This window comes from Tursiops truncatus, chromosome 11, assembly GCF_011762595.2.
Source record: "Tursiops truncatus isolate mTurTru1 chromosome 11, mTurTru1.mat.Y, whole genome shotgun sequence".
Lineage (NCBI taxonomy): Eukaryota > Metazoa > Chordata > Mammalia > Artiodactyla > Delphinidae > Tursiops > Tursiops truncatus.
The window spans coordinates 19,125,268-19,144,787 of NC_047044.1; the positions used below are offsets into that span (position 1 = coordinate 19,125,268).

Here is a 19,520-nt window from a genome sequence, read left to right on the forward strand (position 1 = left end):
TCTATTAGCACTTTTTGTGTGCTCAATCTGTGAGGTAGGTATTAATATCCCAATTTTATAAGTAAGTAGTTTCCTAGAGAATGAATAATTTGTCCAAGGTCACACACAGTCAGTGATGCTGTTGGGATTTCCATCCCAGTCTGTCACATCCTAGGATTGTAGATAGGGACATTCGGGGAGAATGAGTAACTTGCCCAAGGTCATAGAACTATTTGGTGATACTCCTGGGATTTAAACCCAGGTCTTGTCTCAATTTCTGTGACACTTACTTTGGGGGACAGTTATTTACTCTTTCTCACATGATGCTTCTATTTCCCCATCTGGACCATCTTGAAGCTTGGCCTATCCATCCAAAAATCTGTTTCTAAACTTCCTTTCTTTTAGTGTCGTCCCTCTTTTCTGAGGCACACAAATCTAGAAGAAATGCTTTTCCCAAGCAGGTGCCCATCTATGTGTCCAAGAAGCCATTCTGTTTACCACGTGCCTTTTCTACAAAGTGCCACATTAGAGAACATATGTAGCAAAAATACACATTTTTTCCTTCTTGTTCTCTTGCCCAGTTGGGATCACTGTACCCATTATTCTGTATACTATCCCTCATCAGATCTCCCATTCTCCATTTCAATGAGATATCAAATGAATAGGCAGTTGGACCTGAGATGGCCTCTAGGGTCCCCTCCAATTCTAAAGTTCCATGAGTCTGTCAATACTGTACTTCTGATTCTTGTCTTGAAACATGGTCCATTAAGCACTAGTAGCAGATATGTATTTTTGTTGGCATTCCCCTATCCCCCCCAGCAAAAATATGCACAGTGATTATTTTAAATGTTGGATTTGCATTTCTGTAGCTTCTTCTATGATGTCAAGTAACAAGGTTTGATCGTGAAGAGGGAAGATGGTCATGGTTTTCTGTATTTGCCATCCAAAATTCCAGTACCCAGTAGTAAGAGGAAAAGGTGACCCTGATTGCCTTTATCTTTGATGCTGGGGATAGATATGTATTTATCAGATAGTTCATGTTCATCTAGATGTCTACAGATCAACTGTTTTAGAAACTGTCTTGGCAATTTACCAGTTGACCTTTGTCTATTGCTGTTTCTGACTTTCCATGATTTTTCTCAAGTAGCTCTCCACCTACATGTAACATAATTTTGGTGCAGTTCTACAAGATAAATTATTCCCTGCCAATAGACTAAAATTATCATAGTTATAATTCAGTTTTATAGATAGTAATACCTAATTCACAAATGATTTGTGTTCTCAATATGCATCCACTCCAAGAAATCAGAGCTGCATGAAGAATTGAGGCTCAGGGGCATTAATCCACTTGCTAGACTATTGGCTGTGATGTCTCACAGTACACAAGTGCTTGCTTTTATCCCAAGTCTCTTTTTACTGTACCTAATTTTAAGTGGTGCCTTCTTTTTTTCCGAAAGAAAACATTTTATTTGTATCCAGTTGGAACCAGACCCTTAGGAATCCTCAGTACTAATAAACTGTGATTTTCCCTGCTCTCCATAACAATACTTTTTATTTATTTATACAGCAGGTTCTTATTACTTATCTATTTTATACATATTAGTGTATATATGTCAATCCCAATCTCCCCCTTCGTCCCACCACCCCATAACAATAATTTAAAAAAAATAAGTTAAGTGGGGAAAAGTTCAACAAAATAATGCTTGTGGTAAAAGGAGGGAGAGAAACGAGGTGGCAGCTACATGGGGAAGTAGAATCAAAATGGGAGAAGGGCCAGAATATTTATGTGCTGATGAGAATGATGCAGGAGAGAGAGAGCTGAGAATACAGGAGGGGGGGAAGAATTTCTGGAGTGAGGTCCTTGATAGGAGAGAGGGGACACAAGTGGCGGTTGGCCTCAACTAGGAGCATGGACCTTTATGTCTACTAATAGGAAAGAAGACAGTATGTGACAAAAAAATGAGTGAGTAGTTGAGTATTATGGGAAGAGCTTGCAGAAAGTCTCTTATGGTTGTTTCTATCTCTTTGATGAAACAAGAAGTAAGGTCTTCAACCAAGAGTGAGGATGGTGGTAAAGGTGGTAGAGAATTGGGGCAAGAAGAGAAGATCTGAAAGAGTTATCTACAAAAGGAGGTGAGTGAACAGACAAGGGAAATGGAGTATGATTGTCAGGCAAGGTCAAGGGCCCATTCTCCGCTCTCTGCCCACCATAGCAATACACATGTAACAATAATCATATAATTTGGAAATTGATCATGTGCTTAATTTAACACTTCATGACTATATCATATTTGACTTTGTGTGTGTGTGTTTAGTCTCTAAAGCAAGACAGCAAATTTCTCAAGGTCATAGATCATGTCTTGCATTTCTCTGTGTCCTTATAGCGACTCCCAAGGGAGCTGGACACATAGCAGAGGTTCCGTGAATACTCACTGCATTCAGTTAGAACGGGATCTGCTACCTGTCTAGAATCAGAAACTGCTGTGGTATAGCAGAGCTTACAAGCCTGATGCCAGCCCAGAAAGTGAATGTGCTTCAGGACTGTTGATTTGGAGCTCCTTGACCTTTTTAACTTGGAGATTTGGGCTTGGGGTGGGGGAGGGGTGGGGGGAGGGCGGGCGGGGCGGGGCGCAGGTCATAGGCTAGGAGGGCACCGACTGAGATACAAATATCCACACTGGAGAGTCGTCTGCTCTGTGTAGACTTAAGACCACAGAGGTCACTTTGGAAGACTTGCTTGTGTTGATCATAATGTTGCCAGGCAGGCATGGTGAAAGCTCATCCAGCCCAAGGCAACTATAGTAAAATCTTTATCTGTAGCATTTAGATGAGTTAACTGAGATTTATTCTTAATCCATTTGCTTCCTCATTTTTCAAGAACATGTGGATATTTGTTTCCTACCTCTGTGCTTTCAATTTATGGAAACTACAATTTTAATGTGGAGAAGATTTGATTCGGCTTATAACGCTAAGCTTGTTCTGCCAGCTAAGAGGTTTGAAGAAACCTGAGATTTTAGTTTTTATTATTGCTTCTTTAAACCATGATGGCTATATCAGGTAATTTTTACATGCTCATTTTTTTTTTAAAGAATGACCTCTAGATTCTTATATTTCTAGTCTTATTTCAACATTAAATGTACTACCATCTCTCAAGTCAACCTACATTAAAAAAAGTTACTTAGGGCTCATGTTATTTGGTTAAAGCCCACAGTTAGTAGCCACAACACTCTTACCCTTTGTGTTTCTAGGAGGCCTTTTTTCAAAGTGGGTCAAGGCCACAATTAATTAATGCAGGTGCTGGGTAGAAGAACACAGGTAGAAGAACATAGGTTGTATTTCTAGTCCTTAGCATGTTGCCTATTATGCTCAGCAGCTATTTTATGAATGAAGGAATAAATATATGAATAAAAATCTACATATGTACATAAGTGCCTACAAGAGGAGAAGGCATGAACAAAGTGATATGCGAGTTGACGAGGATGACACATCATTTCTAGCTGGTGCAGGAATGGAGGGGTGAAGAGAGAGCAGGAGGGCTGAGGAAGGGCAGGTGGAAAACGTGCTGAAATTTTCAACCCAAAGAGCTGGGGTTGAGGTGGGGGGCGAAGATACTTCATCAGGAACTAAAGGGTCAAACGGGGCAAAGCATGTCAACAGTGTGGTAAGTAGTCCCAATTTGGCCAGAGGGGCCAATTAAGTTATGTGACGAGGTACATTTGTTTGAAAAGATCAGTTCAAGCTGAATTATAAAGGGCTTGGGAATTGTACTGGTTCCACAATAACTTCAACCAAAAAGTTGGTGTGATTCAGTACGCTACCCTCCAGGATAAAGAACACTGTGAAGCAGAAAGCTACAGTCTAAAAGTCTGAACAGTTTTTAAGAGGGTCAGTAGAGGTTGCTTGGAACTAATTCCTTTTGGAGGAGATACTGAAATGTAAGCAACTCGATGAATAAAAGCATCTTTTTCTGATTGTGCAGGACATTGAATGGTCTGATTTTACAAAGGTCAGTTACTCAGTGATCCATTCGAGCTGATATACAGCTGCATTTACGTTCTGTGCCCCTAGACCTTTCCGGCAAAGGTTGTTTGACAGTAGAAATGAGCATAGCGCTGTGAGGCTTAAACAAGGAAAGAAAGACCTCAGATGGAAAGGTCCTATAGTATTGCCTCGGCTTGCTCTTTTTCTTTTTCTCTTTCTTTCTTTCCACTCGTTTTCACATGTTTGTTTTGTTTTGCACACATACACTTACCTAACTGGAACTGTAGGATTTAGCATTATAATTCCAAGTGTTTCAGATTTCAAGTGTGTCTCTGTCTCAATTACTAAAATCAGGCTTCCTGGGCAAGGAGAAAGCCTCCACTCTGCTCCCAGCGAATGATTGGGACATAATGAACATCTGGAATGTATACTCGGCTTCTTTACATGATTACTGATAGACCCAATCCCATCGCATTCTTCCAGGACTATAAAAACGTGTTAACATGGTTACATCACACACTTCAGCTGGTTTGTATAAGGCATGATTTTGCCACATGATATTTACTTAAGAAAGTAAATAATAGTCCCATTCAAAGTGATGCTGTAGCTCAGGGCACCCGTGTCAGCCCAGCCCTGGCATTTCCTGCCCATTTTCTGGACTTAACCAAATTGCTTGACACTGAGCTGTGTAAACTTACTTTCCAGTCAGCAGAGTTTAGTAGTTCCAAGAGAATGATGTTTTTTCTAGTTCGGGGTGACCCCAGCTTTAGTGTGGGTACTTGGACTGCCCCAACTGATGAGTTGCGTCTTTTCGTCATGTGTTTCGGAAATGGTTTCCCTCCACAAAGAAAGTCCCTCTTGTGTAGGATAACACAGCCCTGGGCTTGGCATGCTCAGGACATGGTTGCTGTGAAATTTTTCAAAAGGGCTCAGTGAAGATCCTGTGGAATTGTTATTTATAAACCGTAAAAATGCAGATTTATCACCACTGATGCTAACTGCTGATGATTGCTATTGTCTGGTTATTCCTGACTGCACTTATTGTCTGTTCTCGGTTCTTCTCTCCCACTGCAAAGATTCCTTTCATTCCCCAGGGTTTCGGGGTTTACGTTTTGTCTGTTTTGTGTCTGGGTCCTGCGAGTTGGCTGGGTTTGGATCACAAGAGTCCCCTGTCCCATTGAGGCTGTCCATAGGGGCAACACCTGGCTAATTGTCTGTAGTTTGAAAACCTTTGCTTTATCTGCAAAATCCACAAAAGTTACTGGGTCAGAAGAGTCCAGATATTGGAAGACTTGACCTAGATAGCCCCTTGGGAAAAACAGATGTCCTTACTTAGCAGTCCCAAACTGTCTCCAAACTTCGCAAATGCTACTGGGTGTCTCTTGCTCTCCAAAGCAGAGAAGCTAGCCAGTCCAGGATGTGGGATTTCTACCTTGATGGGAACTCAAGCTAGGGAGGAGCCTGCCAGTTGGATTGACAGTGCTCTAGCCCCAGCAAGATCCAAATTTTAAATCACTGTTTTCCTTGTGAAGAATCAGGGATGTAAAGCCAGAGAGCAGTTGATTAAAAGGAAATAGTTCAGCTAAGATTCAATAACCAGGTAAAGAAGGGGGTACACACACACACACACACACACACACACACATACACACAAAGAATAACTGGGAGCAAAAGGCTAAAATATGAGTCAGTGAGAATACGATCTGGTCAAACCATCCTATCTTGAATTGCAGGAAAGTCAGTAAGACTTTAGGAACTGTCCCTAATCCATCATAAGCTCCATTTGGGACTTGCCAGACAGGAAAAGCAATAGCTTTCTGAGAACCTTAGTTGCACCAATTCTAAGGCAGGTTGAGCGGGATTTGCTATGTCATCTATTCCACAACAATCTGTAGATTCTTCCCTAATCTTCCCTAATCTAAGGAAGTATAGACACTAAAGACTGAGTTTGCACCAGCCTCTAGGACGCTAAGAAGTACAGCATAAACTGTCATTGAGTGGGAAATGTTAAGGCCTTTATGTCTCAACAGAACAGTTTATTTATTTATTTTTAAAATTTTTTATTGGAATATAGTTGACTTAAAATGTTGTGTTAGTTTCTGCTGTACAGCAAAGTGAATCAGCTATACATATACATATATCCACTCTTTTTAAAATCCTTTTCCCATATAGGTCATTACAGAGTACTGAGAAGAGTTCCCTGTGCTATACAGTAGGTCATTATTAGTTAACTATTTTATATATAGTAGTGTGTATATGTCAGTCCCAATCTCCCAATTTACCCTTCCCTTCCCCCCGGTAACCATAAGTTTGTTTTCTACACCTATGACTCTATTTCTGTTTTGTAAATAAGTTAATTTGTACCATTTTTTTCGATTCCACATATAAGCGATATCATATGATATTGGTCTTTCTCTGTCTGACTTGCTTCACTCAGTATGACAATCTCTAGGTCCATCCATGTTGCTGCAAATGACATTATTTCATTCTTTTTTATGGCTGAGTAGTATTCCATCATATATATGTGCCACATCTTCTTTATCCATTTATCTGTCAGTGGACACTTAGGTTGCTTCCATGTCTTGGCTATTGTAAATAGTGCTGCAATGAACATTGGGGTGCATGTATCTTTCTGAATTATGGTTTTCTCTGGATACATGCCCAGGAGTGGAATTGCAGGATCATATGGTGGTGCTATTTTTAGTTTTTTAAGGAACCTCCATACCGTTCTCCATAATGGATTCAGTTGACAAATGTTTGCCAGTGTGAGTTGCTTTACTTCAGTTGCCCACAGGGAAAGCTCCAGGAAGACTACTCCCTAGAAAGTCTATCCTCTGTTCTTACTGTAATTAGAAGAGTATAAGTGGCTTTCAGTATGAGGCAGGCCTTGCCTGAGCTCCTGGCTTGTACATCTTGTTTCTGGAGAGTAATTGTCTCTGCCGCTTTGGTTGCTTGTTTTGTTTTATTAGAAGCAACATGATATAGAGAAAAATCTGCAGGGACTTGGTTTCCTCTCTGTGTATTCTGAGGCAGTAGCTAAGGCTAGAAGTGGTGGGAATGAGGACCAGTAAACATAATCTCTCATTGTTAGTTTCCCCTAAAATGCTCCAAACCTGGCTGTAACCAGACTCCAGCCTAAGTGTTCATCTCTGAACTTTTCAGACTGGTTATTTTGGAAAAGGCTATTACAATTATTCTAAACTCATGTTTAGAATTAATTATTCCTTTACTGAGTACCAGTAAAAGTCCAACATTGTACTGGGGGGAATGTAGGGGTAGTAAGAGATCATCCATCTACCAAAGATGCGTAAACCACGTAGTGGCGTGTGTTAGACCAACCTGAACTTGAATCCTGGCTCTGTCATTTACTAGCCATCGGACGTCATTTAACTTTTCCTGGCTCGATTTTCTCTTCATTCATCTAACAAATATTTTTGAGAATCTGGTATGTTCCCAAAACAGCACCAGGCACTTTGAAACAAAAGTGGAAGTAAAGTATCTATTTCATTAAGGTATGTGAGAATTAAGTGAGATAATTAAAATAATATGAAATAAAGAATTGAATATAATATATACTCAATAATGTTCGTGGTTATTATCATTATTAATTAACAAATATTTATTGAGAACCTATTAAAAACCAATCACTAGGCGGGGGCCAGGGATGGACAGGTGAACAGTAACAGGCTATGAAGAAGCCATGACGGGCATTAGCAAGAGAGAAGACTGCTGAGGAAGGGAGGGTTTTGAGTGACAGGAGAGGACTTAGATGTGACCAAGGAACTCTCGGGAGGTGTAACATGAACATGGCGTTTGAAGAAGAGGATTCCAGCAACCAGAGTTGGCTAGATTGCCATGAGGGAAAACTGGTTAGAAGCCCATCCAATAACCCACGAATTCATCAATCCAATCTAGAACAACACTGAGCAAATTGAGAGGAAGAGACTGAACTTCAAAGGCATGATAAAGGAAGGAGGGGATAATGAGGGTGAGGTGTGATGAGTGAGTGCATAGAAATGTCACGTGAACAAGCCTAGACTGAGACAGGAAGCATACAGCCTCAAGCTGTGAAGAATAAAGTGACATATAGGTATAAGCTACATTTTCAGTCAATACTGAGTACAGAGAACACTATTCAATGATGTTTTCAACAACTGTTAACTATAAAAGTAATACCTGCTGAAAGTAAATAATAATAATATCTAGAAAGTGCAGAAAAGTATTGAGAAGAAAGTTAAAATCACTTGTCATCCTGCTACCCAGAGGGTCACAGGACCCCCATTAATCCAGGCATAGAGTCAGTCTCTGGGGACAGAAGCATATGGGACATCTCTCTCTCCATTTTGCCAAAGGGCAGGACATCACCCTACCCCAAACACTACCTTATGCCTGAAACTTCTTCCCATTGATCAAAACTGCAATTTTTAAAATAAGGGAATGAACACACTTTTTATCTGGAGAAATTAAGCACAGATGTTTACATGTCTGATTGTGTGCATACATTTGAGTGGTATGAGTGTGGCTGTGTGTGTGTGTCATATGCACACTTGTTCTCCTTAGTGGAAGGAAAAAAAATGAAGCACTGTTTACCTTCTTGTCACCAATGAACAGAATTTTCATAAAATATTAATGATATTGTCAAGGCAAGTGTGCTGTGGCTTCCTTTTGGCAACGACCAAGGAACATAAGTTCAGGAGCCAAAGTTTAACGTATGAGAGGAAAACAGAATTGGGAAATGTAATCCATTAACTTGAGTTTCCTTTCGTGAGGGAGGACCAGTGAGTGCACCTTTTGAGAACCACTAGTGTGGTTATATGTGTCAACCTGGCTACGCCACAGTACCCAGATATGTGGTCAAACTTTCTAGATGTTTCTGAGAAGGTATTTTTTAGGTGAGATTAACATTTAAATCAGTAGACTTTGAGTAAAGCAGATCTCCCTCCATAAAGAAGGTGGGCCTCATCCAGTCAGTCGAGTCACTTAACAGGAAAAGACTGGTCTCCCTGGAAGAAGAGGGAATTCTGCCAGCATAGCGTCTTTGGACTCAAATTGCAGTTCTTTCCTGAGTCTCCAGCCTACCGGCCTACTCCTCAGATTTTGGACTTGCTAAACCTCCACAATTACATGAGCCAACTCCTTAAAGCATATTGATCAAGAGAGGGATTAACATATACCCACTACTATATATAAAACAGATCATCAACAAGGACCTACTGCATAGCACAGGGAACTCTACTCAGTATTCTGCAGTAACCTATATGGGAAAAGAATCTGAAAAAGAGTGGATATATGTATATGTATAACTGAATCCCTTTGCTGTACACCTGAAACTAACACAACAGTGTAAATCAACTATGCTCCGATATAAATTTTAAAAATTTATTTAATTTTTAAATAAAAATTAAATTTAAAAAAAAGAGAGAGAGGAGACAGATAGGCAATAGATCCTGTTTGTTCCATTGTTCTGGAGAACTCTGACTAATACAACTGAGTTTAAATAGTTATTCTGAGCTCTGAAAGAAGCTGAGGCCTTTACCAAGGTGTTGTGAAAAGGAGCAGAGTGTGTGTTTCCACGGCAGACCTTCATTCCACCCTCAAGGGACTATGTTGGGCATAGGATGAGGTACAGTCTCCAAGGATATATGCTTCCCAAACGGATCATTACCAAGGGTTCCCCTAGATTCTGTTTCTCCTCCTCAGTTGATTACTCAAACTTCTGTTTATGCAGGGAACCCTCACAGGAAGCAGTCTGAACTGTTTCTTAGCAGCCACCTTCAAGTAAGGAATCGAGGCTGGAGGCTATGTGCCCTGCTCTCAAAGAGCACAATCAAACTGCCTCAGTTGACCCACAGGAAGCATGGGATGTTCTGATGAACCAGTTTTTCCAGAAAGTTCAGGGCTCACCAGAAATAAGATCTTTTTGCTTCAGCCATTATTGTGGAAAATCTTTATCAAGCGTAATCATTTCGTTTTTCCATTAAAATTTACTTAACGAAGTATAAACACTACAATTAAATCTTTCAGAATGGAATCTCTGGCAAGATCATTGCGTGATCAATCTCCACCTCCGTTCTTCTTACCCAGCACTACTCAGATTGGCCTAGGTTATAATGTAACCCAGGTCTGCTGTTGCACATTTACCTTGAGGCACTATGCCATTCCCAGAATTAATCACAGATTCAGTTACATACAAATCTTTGTTTACAAGAGAATCGTGAGGGAATTAGACTGTTCTCAGGTCTTACAGCTCTGTGAAGGCTACTGATGGGGAAAGGAGAGACTAAAGGGCCTCCACAGTGCAGGAGTCTGAGAGCATGGCTGCAGCATTATCTCCCACATCACAACACTGGGAACCTCTTCATTCCCATAGAATTTTGTCCATGCTGTTCCCTCTGCCTGGTTAGCCTTTACTGGCTTTAAAGAGAATTAAAAATGGAATCCCTTCCACTCCTACATGATTCTTTAATGCCATGTCTTTGACCATCAGTGTTAAAGCCCAAATTTTGAACACTGATGTGGAAGAAACAGTGTAGAACGGACAGGGGGACTGAATTTGAGCTTGGTTTGCAAGCACCTCAATTTGTTACATTAAAACAAGTCACTTTTCTATCCACCACTCCCTCACCCCTCATTTTTCTTATTTATAAAATGAAGAAGTTGGTCATTTCACTCTCAGAGAGTTTATTATCTTTTTTATGTGAAATAGTTTACCTTTATCGTCATTTATTTTCCAGACTTTGATTCAACCAACAAAATGTTTGGAGCCCATATCAAGGTAAGCCCTGGGAGTAGAGCCGTGGAGACGCCATCCCTGCTCTCGTAAAGTTTATCGTCTTCCTTTCTCCCCTTAGTACTCTTCCCTTTTTTAAAACTAGAGTGAATTAAATACCTAGCTTATTTGTTTCAAAAGATAAGTGCAATTTAAAGTATATTTGAATCCCGAGCTTTGCAAAACTCCCCACACCTCCCAAATTCCACACATCAACGGTGAAGATTGCGGTGGCAGTTTCCCCGACGGCCACTAGAGGGCGCGCACATTTTTCGATTCCGAAAGCAAGCGTTCTTTGGGTACTTGCCCCTGACATTCGGAATTGGTGTCTCTTTCCTCACTTTCTTTTCAACTTGGGGCAATTGTGGTGAGCCCTTAGGCTCTCTCACTCCACCACGCCATCCTCGCCCCATGCAGTGACTCCTCATCTGCCATTACGAAGAATTCTTTTGCTACCCAAACCACAAAAGTTTTGCTTCTGACTGTTCTCAGCATTTGCCCTTTTGACATTTTAGAAGAAATAAGATCCGAGTTTGATGTTGAAAAGAAAGCATTGATTTCTTTAGTGGGAGGATTTCTTCTCCCTATTACTGTTTTCCCTAGCTGTGGGGAAAAAGCGCCTCTAAGGATTTAAAGCAGCTCCTTTGAGCTAAAGATCTTTCTGAGGACTAACAGAGCTGCTTCTGAGCAGATCTTTTGGAGCTGACATTGGTCCCCTTGTTAAGCAGCCTGTTGTATTTTTGAGGCCCAGCCTTTTCCTCTGAGTTTTACATTCTGAATTGACCAGACCTTGATCTCAGACATTGGAGAATACACTCCCAGACCAACCCTCCTCACAAACCGTGAGCCAGGAGACAGGCCCAGTAGTTTACCCCAAGTTCTTTGCCTGGTGGGTGGCCCCAAAGCCTTAAACCTCACCCGTTATTTGGTTCCAAAGTCCTCTTACCCCCAGATATCCATCCTAAGCTTTTCGTAGGAGTCAGCACTGACATTAATGAAATAAATTGTAAGTCTGCCCCACTGCACATGGATATGAGATGAGCTTTTGAATGAGCAACTCTGCAGTTGACATGGGGAGGACTGGGAATGTGGCTCGAGCAAAAAGAGTGGGGGGGGGGCTTACCTGGTGGCGCAGTGGTTGAGAGTCCGCCTGCCGATGCAGGGGACACGGGTTCGTGCCCCGGTCTGGGAAGATCCCACATGCCGCGGAGCGGCTGCGCCCGTGAGCCATGGCCGCTGAGCCTGCGCGTCCGGAGCCTGTGCTCCGCAACGGGAGAGGCCACAACAGTGAGAGGCCCGCGTACTGCAAAAAAAAAAAGAAAAAAGTGGGGGACAGGGTCTTGCCCACCCCTTTCTGTGAATCTCAATCAGCCTGCTCTTTAAGGAGATGAACGACTTTTTTTTTTTTTTTAAGAAAGGTGTCAGAAGTCTTCTGAGACTGCAGCTTTATGCAAATACGCTACTCAAGAAGAAGGCTTTAGGGGAGAGTTATTTATATCCCTCAGGCATTACACATGCAAAAGGTGAAACTGTGAATCTCTGCATTTCCAGGAGTGGTTGTTCTCATGATGAGCACATCCTTGCTACTTTGGTGGCACACAACTCCCATATCTACCTGTCAGGTTGTTCCAGGCAGGAGACTACATAATCATTCAGTCATTTTAGAATGACCCTGTATGTTTCTCTCCAATGGGGCTTCTTGACCTGAACTTTTCCTAGGGATTAGATTTACTACCACCTTGGACCCTCTAGTAATAGGCGCATCCAACTCTTTTTCTCCTAAACAGGTGCAGGATTCAGTCATTAAAAAGTCATCGTGTGGCACATTTATTGCCCTTTGGCTTTCATGTTGACTCCTGGAATTAGCCAAGAAAACGGCCATTTCCCTAGGAATTATTGCTCTGTTGCTGGCTCACCCTACCCAGAAATCTAGACCATTCTCCATATTGAAGTATACAGTAATCACTTCAGGAAATTGCTTTCCCTGTTGGAAACTGAGAGCTCACATCGGAATGTTTCCACAGCACAGCTGATGATAATTACGACTCACTGAAATTTCAGTTTTCTTTGATTGTGACATAAAAACTGGGACATAAATTAAAACCCAATTATCCTTTAAGGGTAATTGGGGTTATAAAACCAAGAGACTGTGAATCAGTGTGTCGATAGTGCAGGAGCCCACTGTCGGACGGAACGGTGCATTCTGTCTCCCGAAGCAGCCTTTTACATGAAATGGTTGGGGATAAGGTGATCTGTTCACACGGCATGCCAAAAGAGCCCATCAAACTGGGGTACAGCCTTGGAGAGGGCAGTGAGCTCCTAGGACATCTTGGAACGATTAAAACAAGGGAAAACTGCAATGGGAAAGTCACGGCCTTTACCTGTGAAGGTGCCCAGCGGTGGACCCAGGCACCCAGCACCAAGACTCAGCGGGTACCTGACTCTGCACACGTGGAAATGGCAGGTCTTTCTACATGTGAGACAATCTACGTTATCAAAGTCCATGAGAGGAAGTTGGACTTTTTTTTTTTTCCACGAAGGATGTGATCTGCCAAAGCTGTGGGGGAAAAAAAACAGATCTTCGGTAAATCAGGTCCTAAGTTAAATGTGTGAAGGGGAGATAATTAAAGGAAGTCTTGGATTACTTTAGAAGTACAGGAATTGCCCACACACCTACAGATGCCTCCCCGGCCACCTCTTGATGATGCATATTTGTAGACTCTTCAGGTCAAATCGCATCCACTGAAACTTCCCAACTTTGCACCCCAGAGCCTCTCATGACGCACCCCTCCTCCCCCATCCTGGATTCTCAACAGGGTTTCACTTCCCTGTCTTTCCAGAGAAAGTGTGCACTTTTCGTATTTTTAAAAGAGCACATACCCTCCATATGACAGCAGTTTTCCTCTCTGTCTCTGCCACTTAGCTGAAAGCCCCTGTGGGGCCTTGACCATGACGCATGTAGCCGGGCACACAGTAGGCACTCACTAACTGATGCTGAATATACTGCACCATTAAAATGGCATCACTCCGAACGTCTAACTTGTCTTTCTCGAAGGTAAACACTGCCACAAGTTATGAATCACAGAGAAGCCTTGAGCAAACTCAACCCCCTTTCAAAACCAATTGGGTTTTCCTTCGAGGGCACTCACCTCTGCAAACAACTTCCTGGCCACAGGACAACATAAAGACCCAGACAAGGGTTTCCAGCAGACCTCTGTTTTGAGTCGATGCGTCAATATCACTGGGTCTCCTGAGAATCACAAGAGAGAGAGGCAAGGTCCAGACTATTTCCACCGTCCCTGGGGAATCATGCCCCGACAGACCTCTAGGGAAAGTGGGATGTCTGACCTGGGCTTTTGCAACCTTATTTCATAATCTACTTTCTTATCTCCTACTTCGCAAAACCGAAGAGAAATTGGTGCAAACTATATCGACAAAAGATCAGAACTTGATTCTCAATGGCAAAGGCAAGTATACATTATAAATAGCAAAACAGCTGGCTTGGACCATGTTGCCGGCCACTCATCCAGTTGAGAGATTTGAATGACATCATAACCCTTGAGAGGGTATTGCTAGCCAGCTGGTGTTATTTAGAATACACAAAAACTGGAGAAATAAAATGCACTCACGTGCGCACGCGCGCACGCACACACACGCGCGCGCGCGCGCACACACACACACACACACACACACACACACTCAGGTTCAAGTTATGCAGAAAAATATGAACGACAGGAAAATCATTTTCCCCTCAGGTGCCCTTCCCCTGGGGTGAGGCTGGGGGTGATAAGCAGCAGAGTAGAGGAAGGAAGAAAAAGATTTTGTTTTATTATTTCAGTTGGCTTTACAGCTCAGCAAAATCTTTGCCCTGTCGTGGGCAGAAAGCATTAGACAGTGTCCTAAAGGGAGCCAACTGCAAAGCTGCCCGCCCCTTTCCAGGTTCTAGGAAATGAGATCATTCCCCTCACTTGGCAACTAGGACGAGGGGTCATCCCAGCGCTGTCTTCCAATCTAGTTTACCCCAGTCATTTGAGGGTTAAAATTGTAGGGTATGTTTGAGATGGTCTTTTTTTCATTTCTTTTTTTTTTTTTAATTTTGCGTTGGCTCTGGAATATAAAATTGCTTGCCCATCCTCCAAGTGTATTCCTTTCATACTGGTAAGGTGTATTAGCAGATGTGTGTGTCTTCCTGCCCAGTAGAAAGTTAATCAGAGGACAGCACTGGTATTTTAATGTCTGCTCACCCTGTCACTAACACGCATTCTTTTAAGGGAAAAAATGCTTCTGTGCTCTAGTTTTAAAATGCAAAGGTATGATGTTATTTGTCACCATGCCCAAAAAAGTCCTTACTCGATAACTTTGCCAGAAGAGGGAGAGAGAGAGAAGGCAAGCGTTCCCCCAGCTGTTTCCTGTCTACAGTGTCTGTGTTTTGTAGATAAATGTGAGGATTTTCTCTAAATCCCTCTTCTGTTTGCTAAATCTCACTGTCACTGCTAAATTCAGAGCAGATAGAGCCTGCGCAATGGAATAAAGTCCTCAAAATTGAAATGTGACATTGCTCTCAACATCTCCCATCTCCCTGGATTTCTTTCTGCCTCATTATTCCTGCTAACCAATTCATTTCCAGACTTTGCACTTCAGAAGCAATGGGAAAAATCAGCAGTCTTCCAACCCAATTATTTAAGTGCTGCTTTTGTGATTTCTTGAAGGTAAATATTTCTTACTCTTTGAAGTCATTGGGGAATTTTCTTTAAACTGTGTACTGTTTGCTTCTGCTTAGAGATGTTCTTCACTTTAGAATTTTCATTGTTTCGGCACTGGGAGTTATTTATAAATTGCTGAATATGCAATTCTGTGGGATCTGAAAAAATAGCTCCGGGAGATAAATGCCTTTGCACAGATATCTGTATGAGTAAAAACTATTGCAAGGTACTTATGCTAAATCCTCCACTTCTGCAGGGCTTGAGTGGTGTCATTATAGAAGATTCCTTTAAATCCTGTCTATGGTTAAGGGCTATAGAGCATGGATATGAACTTTTGGATTTTTTTTTGCAGGTGCAGATGTTTTATTTTTAAGACCATGTTCGTGTGTATGTAGGACTGTGTGTGTATGTATCTGTGTGTGTGTAACTTGTCAGGACTTTTATTACAAGGCATGCCACATATAAAGAGTTACATTTTAAATGATATTAAAGCTTTAAATGTGATCTTTGGAGCGAAGGTCCCGGAACTCTCTGCACTTACGCCCAGAGAGTCAAAGTTAGAGTGAAGTTTACTTTGCTCTTCTGAAAAAGAACTCCTTAAGAACTCTTGCTGACCTTGCACATTCGTATAATTTAAACAAATGCATACTGTATATGGAAAGCGGAAACTTTCTAGCAACTGCTATTCCAAGTTTTTTCTTTTGAAGAGGATTCTCAGGGGCGAAGTTTGGACTTGGGGTTTTGTGTTGTAAAACTCTGATTTTATACTCAGTGTTGTAAAGTCTCTTTAGGTAAATTTGGCTGGCGTTGTCAATGCACTGACTTCTCGTTTCCAATCACTGGCCCTAGTTCAAGTTTCCATTCTCAGCAAAATTATATCTCTCAAGACTTGTGTTTTTCCAATTTGCAAGCACTTTTAAGCCGCTGTCACTGGCTCCCCGATGCAATTGCCTGAGGGCTCAATTCATAAAACGTCCCTACCACTTAGTACGGTAATCATTTGCTGCTTTCAAATACTCCACCACTAGGACTTTTCTTAGTCAAGTAAGTGGCTTAGGAGTTAAGGATACATCCTTGTCAGGCACCTGATTCTGCTGCACTTGAGATGCCAAGATGCATGCCGGCTACCTTGCTTTTAAAAGAAATGAAGTCAGTATACACATATGCTATGTGGTCTGATAGCTGGGGGCTTTGTCTCCCTGCTTAGATGATCTTAAAAGAGGCTGTGGAGTGTTATCTCTGCATTAACTACAAGTTTGGAAAACTCCAAATGAACTTTCCATGTTGTGTATGCTGAACTGTTCAGAAGTAGAGCTAGCCGTAAGTTGTTGCTTTTTCCTGTACTTGGAGCAGGAAGTGGTTTGAGGGAGCTACGTGGTCTTTCAAACGTAATTCAATGAGTAAAGGTGTCTGCCAGGCAGAACGAGCAAGCTGATTGTACTCTGAGTCTCAAGATATTTCCAAGTGTTTGAATCAGAAGGAAGAGGGCACAGGAGAGGACTGAAGCTTGGGTCACTGTCCAGGGCGGCTACTATAGGCACACAGTGGAAATTGGTGGCTTGATTTGGAGGAAAAGATTGACTTGAATCCCAGCCGTGCAATTTGTTCATTGTCGGAATGGACAAAAGGCAGTTTACCCAGGCTCATAGCATACCTGCCTGGGTGTCCAAATGTAACTAGATGCTTTCACAAACCCCACCCACAAAGCAGCACATGCTTTTAAGTCCTCAGTTTATTCACATCAGTCTCATAATACCCACCCTGACCTGCTGTAAAAGATCTGGAACAAACAAAAATGGTTACACCTACAGTGAGTATTTTCTTATGACTATTGCCCTCAAATTTTGCTGGGCATTTTTATCGTAGCCCAAACATCTGGAATCAATTGATATTCCATTTATTTAAGATAAAAAGAAAGGTCTTTTAAATTTTGGATTTGTGAATGATTTTTGGGAAAGAGTGCTCTGCAAGTTTTTTCTCTTTTCTCTTCTCTTTCTCCTTCTTCCCTCCTTTCTCTCTCTCAGATCTTTCCTTTCTCTCTCTTCATTTCTTTTGTGTTTGGAAAAATAAAAGGCCCAGGAAATGATGAACATATGGGGCCACTTGTTTCGAACTTTTAACTCCTAAGCCAGTTCCTTATTGTTTTCTTTCCGGGGAACATAATGTGATAAATTCTCTGGTTCTCTGTGGCTGTACTGGACTGTTCCCTGAACTAAAGGCGAATGCACTAGAGGTTCTATCTTGTCCTAGAACTGTAAGTGCTGGTATTTATCTTAGAACATAACTCAGCAAAAAAAAAAAAAAAAAAGAAAAAGAAAAAGAAAGGAAAAATCTGTAAAAAATAAATCTTAAATTCTTAAATGCTAGAGATTTTTATGTATTGCTGGGTTTAAATGTGTCATATGAAATAAATAACTACTAAAATATAATTTTGACCTCTAATGAAGTTCTCAATTCACTAAGGCTATAAGCTGAGTACCTTTTCCCCTGGATTTCACGAGAACTGAAGAACTTGAAGGCATCTACAGCTGCAGGTGCTTGGCCTTAAGCATCACTATTAAATCAACAGAGAAGGAGGGATGGAGAAATAGGATTGGCAAAATAACATACATTCTAGAACTGACCCATTGCCAGAGTGTGGGGTATGTTCAGTAAGATCAGTTATGAATTTTCTCTTTTGAAAAGGGCAAGGAAGTCCAGTGGGGTTAGACTGGCTGAGATTTCCACTGGAAATATTGAAAGGGAAAACTCCCACCAATTATTATTTTATACATAAGAAAGATAAGGATAGGATGACTTGTTTCTAGCCGTCTCCGTGGCTTTGGCTACATGGGGGTGGAGGGTTTCCATGAACAGGTCCTATGGAGAAAATGGAAGAAATGTTCCATCAAGCTTTCACCTCCTCTTCTATTTTATGTCCATTATTTATGAGGATTTGCAAATAGAGGAGGCTTTTCATCTTCCACAGTTTTACAAGCATTAACTAAATATTTACATTGTGTTAACAAGAGTCAGGGGTTTAGGGTTTTTTTTTTCTCAATTGCTGAGCTGAAAGTCTGGCCACAAAAATGGAAATCTTAATTACAATGATGGAGCAAACTTTGCCACTGATGTAGACAGCCATTAAGTTAAGAGTCCATGGAGGGCAAGGAAGGTGGTTGGAAAATAAATGACTGAGTCTGTTTCTCCAAAAGTGATGGAGTTAAATGGACCTGCCATGACTGGGAGGTTCAGAAAAGCCTCTTTTCATAATGATAGCTTCCAGCTTAACTACATGACCTTTTGATAGGGTCCCTCGCTTAACATCCTGTCACTGACTCCGCTGATGCTGCTGAGAGCGAATGCATCTGAGGGGGTGAAGCTACTCACCTTGGGAGGCTTCCTAGAAGAAACCATATCTTGGTGCCACAAGTAGCAATATGGAAAAACTTAATGCTCACCTTCGCATTGTTTCTACTGCTGAGAGTGAGGATGGAGACCTGAGCCACAGGAATCCTGCTTCTGGCGGGGCTGCCATTTGGATGTCTATCATTTGCTAAGTCAAGCCAACCAGGGGTTCCTGCTATAAGATGGTTACAGTGACACATAAGTCCCTCCAAGAGATGAATTCCTGTGACTTAAAAAAAAAAAAAAGGCTTTTGCAGGTTTTGAGCCCAGTGCCCTGTTCATGGAGGGCACAGTCCACATGTGTGTTGATCTGATATTAAGCTTACACGAGGGGCTTTAGAATAAAGAAGCCGTGGGGTCTACTTAGCATAAGCCAATTTCCTTCCTAAATTTCCTCACATTTTTCCCGTTCCTGATTTTATACTTCTACTTGTAGTTATTAACTGCTGATCTTCCCCAGGTAAGAAATCTCAGTCTCTCTTTCTCTGCCTGTGTTTCTCTCTGTCTCTGTCTCTCTCTCAAGTGAAAAAAAAAAAAAAAACTGTGATGATATATAGTATTTTCACAAGTTCTTTTTCAGCTGCAGTAAATTCTCTCTAATCAGTAGCTGGGGAATGATGTTCTGGTTAATTTAATATTCTGGTCGATAATGAATGCACATGCTATCTGTGGATGGCCAATCTTGAGAGAACTTAAATGAA

General features: G+C 41.5%; 1 protein-coding gene across 5 annotated transcripts in view; it reads left to right on the forward strand.

Annotated features, from left to right (window-relative positions):
- Window positions 1–15,093: 15,093 nt before the first annotated feature.
- Window positions 15,094–19,520, forward strand: part of IGF1 (insulin like growth factor 1) — a 146,489-nt gene continuing 142,062 nt past the window's right edge. For 2 of the 5 annotated variants that reach the window (XM_004323127.3, XM_033866191.2), the window contains exon 1: window positions 15,094–15,438. In XM_004323127.3, coding sequence (XP_004323175.1) covers window positions 15,376–15,438 — 63 coding nt within the window. In that variant the 5' untranslated portion in view covers window positions 15,094–15,375. Of the gene's footprint in view, window positions 15,439–17,172; window positions 17,243–19,520 lie in introns of those variants that run through there. The other 3 variants (XM_004323128.4, XM_073788280.1, XM_073788281.1) reach the window with 2 other exon arrangements.